At 37.8% G+C, this 12,108-nt stretch overlaps 1 protein-coding gene across 5 annotated transcripts in view; it reads right to left on the bottom strand.

Annotated features, from left to right (window-relative positions):
• Positions 1 to 12,108, bottom strand: part of DPY19L1 (dpy-19 like C-mannosyltransferase 1) — a 91,378-nt gene that overhangs the window by 8,931 nt on the left and 70,339 nt on the right. For all 5 annotated transcript variants that reach the window (XM_073238609.1, XM_073238610.1, XM_073238612.1 and 2 more), the window contains 5 exons: positions 10,714 to 10,763; positions 6,404 to 6,428; positions 5,316 to 5,435; positions 3,720 to 3,894; positions 2,851 to 2,950 (listed from right to left, as the gene is read on the bottom strand). In XM_073238609.1, the coding sequence (XP_073094710.1) occupies positions 2,851 to 2,950; positions 3,720 to 3,894; positions 5,316 to 5,435; positions 6,404 to 6,428; positions 10,714 to 10,763 (470 nt within the window). The remainder of the gene's footprint in view (positions 1 to 2,850; positions 2,951 to 3,719; positions 3,895 to 5,315; positions 5,436 to 6,403; positions 6,429 to 10,713; positions 10,764 to 12,108) is intronic.

Below are 12,108 nucleotides of genomic sequence, written 5' to 3'. Positions count from 1 at the left end.
ACTTCTTATGAACACTGGCATTTAAGTTTAAAGGAAGCCACAAATAAAAATGTGCTACAAATGGTAAAACAAAACAAAACAAAAAACTCACAGCCAATATTATATTGCTAAATACAATGAGATATTTTATAGGCTTAGCAAACATTTGGATTTTCTATGTAGCTGAATATTTTAAGAGGTTAGGAAGTATTTTCTGGAAGATACCATCAAACATCCATTACTTCAAAATGGTAAATGTAAATGTTTTAGTAATTGTAAACTAGGCTAACCCAATTATTAATTGCAACTTGAACCATTAAATTTACTGTCAGAAAACAAAACAAAAAAACCAACAAAAAATACCATAGGCTTAGTACTGGAGGTCCTAGCCACAGCAATCAGACAACACAAGAAACAAAAGGCATCCAGATTGGTAAGGAAGAAGTCAAACTGTCACCGTTTATAGATGACATGATATTGTACATAAAAAACCCAAAGAATCCACCCAAAAAGTACTAGAAATAATAATTGAATTTAGCAAAGTTGCAGGATACAAAATTAATAAACAGAAATATGTTGCAATCCTATATACTAACAATGAAGTAGCAGAAAGAGAAATCAGGAAAATAATTCCATTTACAATTGCATCAAAAAGAATAAAATACCTAGGAATAAACCTAACCAAGGAGGTGAAAGACTTGTACCCTGAAAACTACAAGACACTCATGGGAGAAATTAAAGAAGACACCAAAAAAAGGAAATATATCCCATGCTCATGGATAGGAAGAATTCATATTATCAAATGGCCATCCTGCCTAAAGCAATCTACAGATTCAATGCAATCCCTATCAAAATACCAAAGGTATTCTTCAACAAACTAGAATAAATAGTTCTAAAATTCATATGGAACCACAAAAGACCCTGCATGGCCAAAGCACTCCTGAGAAGGAAGAATAAAGCTGGAGGAATTATGCTCCCAACTTCAAGCTCTACTACAAAGCCACAGTAATCAAGACAAGTTGGTACTGGTACAAGAACAGACCCATAGATCAATGGAACAGAATAGAGAGTCCAGATATAAACCCATACATATATGGCCAATTAATATATGATACAGAAGCCATGGATATACAATGGGTAAATGATAGTCTCTTCAACAACTGGTCTTGGCAAAACTGGACAGCTACATTTGTAGTTGGCAAAACTACACAAGTACATCTTACAGCTACATGTAAGAGAATGAAACTGGATTACTATCTAACTCCATACACAAAAGTACACTTAAAATGGATTAAAGACCATACAACTCTTAGAAGAAAACACAGGCAAAAATCTCTTGAATATAAACATGAGCAACTTTTTTCCTGAACACATCTCCTCATGCAAGGGAAACAAAAGCAAAAATGAACAAATGAGGCTATACCGAACTAAAAAGCTTCTGTACAGCAAAGGACACCATCAGTGAACAAGAAGGCATACTACAGTATGGGAGAATATATTCATAAACAACATATCCAAAAAGGGGTTAACATGCAAAATATATAAAGAACTCACAAGCCTCAACACCCAAAAAAGTAAATAATCCTATTAAAAGGTAGGTAGAGGATCTCCCCAAAGAAGAAATTCAGATGGCTAACAGGCACATGAAAAGATGCTCCACATCACTAATTATCAGGGAAATGCAAATGAAAACCATACTGAGATATAACCTCACACCAGTTAGGATGCCCAACATCCAAAAGACAAACAACAAATGCTGACGAGGATGGAGGGGACCCTCCTACACTGCGGATGGGAATGTACATTAGCTCAACCATTGTGGAAAGCAATACAGAGGCTCCTCAAAAAACAAAAAATGAATACCATTTGACCCAGGAATTCCACTCCTAGGAATTTAACCAAAGAAAACAAGATCCCAGATTCAAAAAGACATATGCACCCCTATGTTTATCACAGAACTATTTACAATAGCCTAGATATGGAAGCCACCTAAGTGTCCATAAGTAAATGAATGCATAAAGAAGATGTGACACATATACACAATGGAATATTATTCATCCATAAGAAGAAAAACAAATCCTACTATTTGCAACAACATGGATGGAGCTGGAGGGTATTATGCTCAAGGAAACAAGCCAGGCAGAGAAAGACAAGTACCAAATAATTTCATTTATTTGTGGAGTGCAACAACAAAGCAAAACTGAAGGAACAAAACAGCAGCAGACTCACAGAACCCAAGAAGAGACTAGCGGTTACCAAAGGGAAAGGGACTGGCCGGGATGGGTTGGGTTGGGGAGAAGGGGATTAAGGGGCATCATGATTAGCATTCACAATATAGGTAGGTCATAGGGAAGTCAGTACAGCATGAAGACAAGTAATGACTACAACATCTTACTATGCTGATGGACAGTGATTGCAATGGGGTGGGGGGAACTTGATAATATGGGTGAATGTTGACACAACAATGTTGCTCATGTGAAGACTTTATAATACTGTATATCAATTATACCTTAATTTAAAAAAACAACTATAGGCTTATGAATCTTCTGGAGAACTTAAGGATAATGATGACTTAAAGAGCCTGGGTGTTTTGGAGCCCTGTACCTGCAGCAAACTGACACAGAATGACTTCTTCTTGCTGCCTAATAGAGAAGATAACCCCAAAGGCTGTATGTAGTGTGATTGCCCTATGGAGCCTTAACAGTTTGTATCAAACTCTGCCATCTTATTTTGGCATTCTTTTCTTCCTTAACTCTGTAACCATTTACTATATCCTTTTTGAAACACTCCTTTTTAGTTTGCTGGTTCCCTCACTCACTGTCTATTTGTATGAAAAATTTGTTTTCAATAACGTGAGTGTTGTATACTAACCTCAAACCTGCATCTTCATAATGTGGATGATTCACAACAGGTCGAAGAGCAGAGAGTTTCACACTGGCCATTGTGGGCATTGCACCTGCGAACACTGCGTCTGCAAAACAGGAAGAAAGGTCTGAGAAAGTCACCCGGTGAGCATTGCAGAGTCTCCTGGTCAGCTCAGTACTTCCCAGGTGAAAAGCTGCAGCCCAGAGAGGTTCAAGACAAATGATTCACTGGCACAACCAGAGTGAAGCATCAAATAGCCAACAAGACTGTGGTCAGCAGCCAGGATTGATAAACAATTTTCCTTGGGAGATACAGCCTCATCATTCTCATCACTGAGGATTTGGCTGTGGGGATGGTGGTGGGTGGGTGGGGCAGCCGGGGAGGTGGTTATTTTTTCTTAATTTTTTAATACCTTAGAAACCTTTCCTGATTCTAAGGACATTTCCAAGGAATTCTGGGAGAATGATTTAATATTTAGTCATTTCATAGTCAGATGACAACAAAATCTCCCTTTATTCATGAATAAAACATCACAGTCCATAAGTTCATTTCAAGAAAGAATGTGAAGAACTAAGATTAAGAACTCATTAGGAAAATAAGCATAAGAAAAATTATTTTAAATTGTGGCATGCAAAACTTAGAAAAAATTAGAATTTATGGAAAATAGCAAAATAAATTACTAAGAAAATAGGTATAACATTTCCTTTGTAAAGCCACTTAAGTCAAACTGACATCTCTCTTTTTCTGGATAATCTAGAAGCAGCACTGTTTAGAAAGTATAATACCATTTGAAATAACAGTTTTAGGATTTTGCAGTGGTATATAAAATTGTAGGGGAAATTGTAGCTAAATAATATGTTTTGTTTTGTTTTTACCTGGTTTGGTACTATATTTGATCCATTCTATAAGTTCTTCTTGTGGCAAATTGCTGAACTCCCCTACAATATTCCACTGGGTTTGTAGATTTGCTGAACCTTGTATTGACATTGCTGCTAATACAGCGAAAACAACAGCACCAGGATGTACTCTGCAGAAGAGCCATCCAAATAGCTGAAACCAAATTAAAAGTACATTGATGATTATTAATTCAAAGCAGTCTGTAGCTAATAAGCAAAAATTCTTCACAGGGAAGAACAGGGTCTCTGCTACAGTCCCAAATAAAAGATTATAATTATCCTAATGGAAAGTTCCAGAAACAATGACCTGAGAGATCAAAAGAATTCTACTGTTAGTCTTACATAAGCGGGACATACTTTAAGAAGTTCTTCTTTCAGTTTGCTCTCTCTCATTCCAGATTCAGGAAAGGCCAGACCACCTACATAATTTGCCAGGCCCAGTGCAAAATGAAAATATGGTGCTCCTTGTTTGAAATTATTAAGAAGTTCTAAACAGCAATATCAGAGCATCAAACTAGGTGCAGGGACCTTCCAAGTGTGGGCCCTGTGCACTCACAGAGGTCCTATATCTGAGAAGCCAGCCTGTGACAAGGCGCTCTGTCATCAGTCCTGGTGCAGGCTGGGATTTGAAAGGAGAGGCTTCCCACCAGCCTCCTTTTGAGGTCCCAGCCTGCCAGCACCAGGAATAGTGGCCTCCTTCCAGAGTCAGTCTCAGGGGGCCAAAGCTGCTTTACAATAATACCAACATGCTGACTGGGAATCTTGAGGCTGGCTAAGCTTTTCCATATTCATATAGTCCACACTCAATAATAACGTTTTGTCCCTAGTTCTTTCCTAAATATTATTTCTCTACAGGTCTGTAGGGCTGGATTTCAAGCTACTTAAGGGCATATATATAGTTTTGCTTTTTGATTTTTCTATTTATCACAACCGTTCCACCCAGAGCATGGTATAGATGCTTCATAAATATTTGCTAAGTGTAAAAGAGGCACTGTTGCGGGGCCTTGGTTGGCTGACGGATGAGAGGTTGACACTATGTGGAACATAAATCTGTGAATACAGAGCAAGGAGGCAGTTATCTAGGAAAAATAAGTAGCAAACCACCAAGATGGCTTAAACTAAATTTAAAAAAGTAAAATTAGGGATATGCATACTAATACATACTTGAATAAATGGGAAAAAATGTTAAAGCATGATGCTAATAAAGAATATATCATTTGAAAGTATCTATAACTTGAAAACACTTGTTAGAATTGTGATATGAATGTCAAGAAAAAAAAAACTTCTACAGTTAAGCTCTGCTTTCTGTCAACATCTGTAGTAATCATTCAGGAATTCAGCCTATATTGATTCAGTGTTTGCTGTATGCCAAAGACTGCTTTGGAAGTTAGACAGATAAAAGATATGCTCTGGCCTTCACCCTTTAGGAAAGACTAATAGGGAGCTATGAAGAACTTTAACTAGAGCAATTTAAAGAACTTTGGGTAATTCAGTATTATTTTAGAACCAATCAATAACAAATGCTGGGGTAAAATTATCAGAGCAGCTGTAACACCAAGGCGACGACAGTCTTACCTGTCTTGAGCAGATCAAGGATGCCATGACACACATGTGTGGTGTCAAGAAGAGTTTTAGTCTCATGATTAAAATGCCAAGGACTGCATATGCTAAGAGTTGCAATGCATGATAAACTAGCTGAAAGAAAGAGAAATGAGTTTTTACTCCTACTGTTTGTGAAGTTTAAGAATATATTGTTAAACTGGTGAATATATAGAACAGGATGCTTTTTCTTAATAACAATACTTTGATTTATGAAATAAATCTAAAGTTCGTTGTCTAGAGCTGCTAGAGAGACAATTTACATTTTATTAGAGGGCTAAAATTATAAAGTCTAAGGCAAGCAGTTCTCTAACTGCTCAGAGTCAACCCTGAGGCTGAAAAACCACGTTTCTCATTCTACCAAATTGCTACCATGAGAATAAGGCAGGAAAGTAGTAAACAAAAATAACTGCTGTTTAAGATCTCAGAGATCTTCCACCTTGGAAGAGCCAACAAAACCAAGTTGAAACATGCCATACAGTACGTTTAACTGTCGTCACCATGCTGTTGCTAAGAGTATATATTACAAGTTCTCAGCACAAGAAGAAAAAATTTGTATCTATGGTGACAGATGTTATAGATTCACTGTGGTATATTCACAGCGTATAAAAATTCTAATTATTATGTTGTCCACCTGAAACTAAAATAATGTTATATGTCAATTTTACCTCAATTACAAAGAAAAAAACAACCCAGCTTGAACCAGTTGGGAGTGCCCCCTCCCACCCCAATCACATCTCTGAAGGCTCAGGGCAAGAGGAGCAGAGAGGACAGGACCACCCTCATGCAAAAGGGACTCTACTCCACGTGTGCCTCTCAGTGAGCTCCAGGGATAAACTGCTCTTGCCGGCGGCACCATCAGAGCGGAGCAAAAGCCTTGGCTGCTGAATCGTTCTACCAAAGGACTGGTCGTGTTTACAGTGCTCTCATAAAAACACCTGGCAGCCTGTTTGGCAGACGATTAATGACAATCACCAGTAAGCTTAGAAATGGAACTAGAAAGAAGTGTCCAAATATATACACACACTAAAATAAGGTAAATTTCAGTAGTATTAAGTCTTTACCTCTCCATGATCAAACTGCTGTTTTCTAAAATGGAAAAAGAAATATTTCTATTGAATCATTATTGAAGCACTTACTTCAATTATTTGCATTTTTATCTTACAAATATGTGTTTTGCAACTTTAAGATATTCCCTGAGGACACACAAACTTAAATCAAAACAGCTAAAAGTTAGAAGTCAAAAGTGGTGCTACAATCTTTTAAGACAGTTTATTATTTTTTTAATGACAATGTTGCATATCCTGTGTATTTGAGTACATGGGTATTTATGGGGCCAGCAAAAGGCACGCTGTGGGGATGCCTCAGTTGCAGCAGGGAGGGAAGAGGGACTCTGAAGTCTCGCAGCCCCACACCCTTGCTTCCTTCCGTCCCTCAGCAACCCCATAAACTGGAGCTGCTAGAGAGACAGTTTACAAAGCCACATTCAAGACCTTAGCAGCAGCAGCTCTGGAGTACACAAATAGCCCCAGAATTCCACCTTTCACTCTGCTTGATAGTTTTAATTTCCTGAGAAAGGGTACATGCTTGGAGACACTGCCCCCCATCTTACTCTATGCCGATTCTCATCACAGCAGTGAGGGCAATCTTTAGAAAATGGAATCCATTCATACTACCCCCTTAAAGTTCTCCAATGGGTTCCTTTTAAAATTAGAACAAACTCTCGAATTTTCACCATGCTACACATGGTCTTCCTAAGCCGGTCCCATCTCATTTTTGAAACTCATCTTCTACCACGTTCCCTATTGCTCACTTTGCTCCAGACACATGCTATGCCTTCAAACATCTGAGAGGCGCCTGTGACACCCATCTTCAGTGCCCCTCTTCTTCATCACTCCTATTCCATATCTCTGCTTTACCTTCTCATCAGAAATAAAAAGTCCATTTATTGGTTTACTTGATTGTCATCCGTGTCTCCCTTCTAAAATGAACCCTTCAGGAGTACAGGGAAGAAATCCATCCAGCCATTCATTCAACTTCACCAAGCACTGATGACACTGGAGATTCAGGGGTAAAGAGGTGGAAGAAAATCTTTGCCCTCAAAAGCTTACTAATAAGTCATGGGAGACAAACAAAAAGCGAATGAAGAAACACGTCACAAGGGGTAAGTAATGTGGGGAAAAAGGCACTAGGATGTAAGAAAGATGCAGGAGTGTTAATCAATGTGGTCACCAACTGAATGACATTTGAACAAGGCCTGAGGAGTTGACAGTTTGAGCCGGAGGGTCCCTCAAGGAAGAGCACTTCAGGCAGAGAGAACAGACAATACCAAGCCCCATGGTATGAAGGTCCTCAACACAGACAGCAAGACCAGAAAGAGAGCAGCGGGAGAAGGGCAGGGCCACATGAGACAGGGATCTGGGGGAAGCATGCTGGCGCAGGGTACATTCTAGGTTCAGTTTGTGTTCACAAAATTTGAGATTCTCACTAATACCCAGTAGAATCTCAAACAGTAGAGACGAATCTACCCAGTAGAGACGACAAACAAGGAGTCACATATATAAATCTGGAGTTCAAGAGAGAAGCCTGGTCAGAGATACAAATTGTGACTTGATAACAACACACCTTCTCTATCTTAAGCACCAATGTATTCCCAAGACCTAGAACAATGCCTGGCACTGACAGTTTAGTACTTTTTGAATGAACAAATAATTCAACTGACCACTAATCCAGGTAGCATACAATCTGATTTGAGAATTTGGTTTTAAAAATATTCATGTTATCACCAAACTCAGTAAAAATATAGGGCAAATGAAAGAAGTGAAGAGGATCTTTCTTCATTCTTCTTTCATGCCATTTATAAATTATCAGTTACCATTTATTGAACACGAACAATGTTACTGTGTCCAGTACATCCCATTAACTCAGACCTTACAACTATTTATTATGTCAACTTAGAGCTGAGGAAAGCAAGTCCCACAGCTATTCAGTGGCAAAGCCAGGTCTATATTCAGCCGGGACTGAGTTTAGAACCAACATAGCTTCTGCTGCATCATGCTGCCTTGTATCCTATTTTACCCCATAGTTCTCTGAATAAAGGGGACACTGGTACTCACATCTTCATAATGAAAATCTCTCTTATCCCTCCCCTTTTTATACTGGCATATGACTTTGGTACCTCTGTGATATGAAATGTCAATGCGCCATCCTCTTTTCAAAAAAGCTCTGATCCTACTTGAATTGAAAACCCCATGAAGTTCTGTAGTTTTCTATAATTGTTTCTATAGTTGAATTATTCTTAAGAGGACTGCATTGTTTCTGTGAGAAGTTCCACCTGTCTCTTCCAGCACTGCATACTAGAGCTGTAACTTCATAGCTCCTCCTGAGCTCTTCAGAAACAATTTCATCTCAAATGAAGAGAAATTTTGGCATTATACACCAGAAGCTTCTCCTTCTCCCCTGGCCCTCAAGGGCTCCAGGTATAAGCAAGGGCACAGTTACAGCAAACTGTTTCTAAATGAGAACAAGAATTGTCTCAGGAGTATGTGCAATAATTTATCACTGGTTGGTAGAAATTTGGAAGTGAGAGAATAATATATAGGCTGTGTGTACTCAAGTTATAAAAGAAAATACAGACACACATTCAATACTCTACCCCTTAAAAAAAAATGCCACATTAGAATGAAAGTAGAATTAAAACTTCCTTTACTCCACCTTCCAATTGCACATTCCTAACAGTTACAGGTTTTATCTTTCCAGATCTTTCCAATGCACAATAGACAAAATCTTCATATTTTTAACAAAAATGTAATCACCCTACATATATATATTTTTGTTGTCATTTTTTAATTAAATAATTCATGATGGCAATATTTCCAGAAAGATGGCCCAGCATTCCACTCTATCATCAGTCATAATTGAACAAAACCATAAATAGTAGATATTTCAATTGTTTCCATTTTCCACATTACACACCCCACCACAAAGGGTTATCTCCATACCGTTATCTCTGCCTTCCTGTGAGTACTTCTAGAGGACACAGTTTCCCTGGTGGAAATGCTGGGTTATGGGACAGGCCTGTATGTTTCCTTGCAAACTGCCCTCTCAGGTACTCCCTCCCACCCTTGCAAGCACTGGGTATCATGCTTTATAAACCTGCTAAGTAAAAAGGTTTCCCTTTATCTTTATCATGGGATTGAGCACTTTTTCGAGTTTCTACTAGTCATATGTAAGTCTTCACTCACTCAACTACTATTTTTTACTATGTGCCCAGCACTGCATATAAACTATTGAATCCAATAGAAATGATCCCTCCCTTCAGGAGATGCAGGCAACACACCAGTATTTAACTATAAATGGTGATTAATGCTGAGAGAGAAAGATTAAGGGTGTGATGGTGGAGAATAACAACCAAGGAGACAAGGTATCTACTCAGAAATGATGGTCAGGAAAGGCTTCTTGAGGGAGGTGACATTTAAGCAAAGATTAAAGAAGTCAGTCATGCAAATAGCCCATCTGTCGGGAGCAGAGGATACAATAATTGGCTTAGGGTACAACCACTGCAAAATTGCAGAGGCAAGAAATACCTTGCCAGGGTTACAGAGCAGAAAGGAGGTCCATGGAACCTGAATATAGTGGGAAAGGGAAAATGAGAATTTCTTTTTCTTTTAATTGCCTGTTTGTGTTCTTCAGTCTAATGGTGTTTTTTTGGCATCTTTCTTATTTATTCATTTACTGAAGTTCTCTATATATGACTGTCTATAGTCCTTTGTCATATATTGTAAATATTTTCCCCAATTTGTATTTTTCTTTGAACAATGCTTGTAGTATCTTACCAAACCAAAGTATTTAACTGGTCAACCTTGTCAATCCTTCCTTCTAGCTTATTACAGATTTTATGTCATACTTAACATAAACCCTAACCCTATATTTATAAAAAAGAATCTCTTGGTTAATTTGAGAATTTCTTTTTTTTCCTATATTTAAGTCTTTGCTCCATCTGGAATTTTGTGTAAAAAATGATATAGATCCAGCTTTATATTTCCCTGCTCTTCTCTCAAAAGGCAGCCCATTGGTACTAAAACGATGAACACAATTATTTCTTTTCCCTGATAAACTGAAGCACAAATCTGTCTTTCAAGTATAGAACATGTACAGGGCTATTGTCAGATTGTACCGGGTAGGCATGAATACGTAATGTGCTGTGCTCTGCATAGACAGGGAATAATGAGAAAAGCAAAGAAGGAGGATGATAACAATCAAAAACATCAATTATCAAATGTTGAGCATACATCATAAAACTATAAAATGAATAATTTGTAAATATCTACTTAATAAATGGAGGAAGGAACAAAATTATTAACAGCATATTTACCTTACATGTGTTTGTCGTTTAGTTAAGACATTCCACATGTCACTAATAATCTGCAAATAGATTTTTTAGATGTTAAAACCATTTCAAGAAAAACAAAATTTTAACTAAAGTATCTTCTGATTTCAAACTTTCAGTTAAAAATGTAAGAAGAATGGAGATAAAGAGGTAACTCAGAAAATAGTAATTATAACTCTTCTTCTATTTGCATAGTATTTGATCATATCTAAATGCCCAACAAATTTATTCAGGTAGATTTTATTATCCTCATTTTGTAAATGAGCAACAGGCTCCGATGGATTAAATGATCTCCCTGAAGGTGGCCAACAACTAGGAAGCATTGTGGGTCTTGATACCTAACCCTCTGGATTTCATTTCACATTCTGTGACTTCTGCCCTGCCGAGGTTGTTGGCCATGCCTCTCCTTAATTATATACACACTTAATTGGAGAACTGGCTCAGAGACTGATAAGGACAACTAACTAAACACTGTGTTTTCATATTTAGCAGTAACTGGGAGGTCATCTGACTTGAATCCTATCCCTGGTATCGATGTCCTCAATGACACTGCTGACAGGCTTAAGCCAGCTCTGGGAAGAACCACCCAGCTACTGCTTGAATCTGTACCACTTTGCTAATCAGTCCAGACGGGTTCTGGTCAAAGTGCTACCTCCTAAATTGGCCATAATTCTAAGGAGCCAAAATGAGTGTAACCTTATATACAAGTGGCTAGCCTTTAATATTTAAAAAAAATTATCCTTTTTCCATATGAAACTTCTTTAAATCAAACATCCCAGCTTCTTAACCCAATCTAATAATTTCATCATTTCTAACCATCCAGGTTGCTGTTTTTTTAATGCATTCTGGATTGCCATCACTAATATCACCTAATATTTTTTTATTATCTAGTAGGTGCACACAAACACACATAAAGTGTGCAAAAGTGCAAAGGACACATAGAGCCTGGCATTCAGCAGAAACTCACTAACCATAAACTGATTAGATCTGAAAAACTTATGAGACTACAACACTGAGTACTATATAAGACCAATGAGGTGGGGACGTGCAGAGTCTGATTCTCACTCCTCCCTTGCTCTTTAATGGACATGACATGAGGCTGCAAACGATCTCTCTGGTCTTCCAATTTTGTACCTATCAAATGTGGATGATGATAACCAATTGAAAGAAGGCATGTGAAATGTTTTGGGAGAGTACAAATATATAATCTGAATGATAATTACAGTATCAAACATTCTATAAATATATGACATTTCTGTTAACAGAGAAACAACTAACGCCAAACAGAAAATTTCCAAGGACTATCATCTGTTTTTTGATTCCAGATTAATCTCAACTTATTCTCTCAAAGCACTTACAGTTACAGAGTTCACCAACTTA

The sequence above is a fragment of the Manis javanica genome, chromosome 6 (assembly GCF_040802235.1).
Source record: "Manis javanica isolate MJ-LG chromosome 6, MJ_LKY, whole genome shotgun sequence".
NCBI lineage: Eukaryota > Metazoa > Chordata > Mammalia > Pholidota > Manidae > Manis > Manis javanica.
This window is presented reverse-complemented; position numbering and strand designations above follow the sequence as displayed.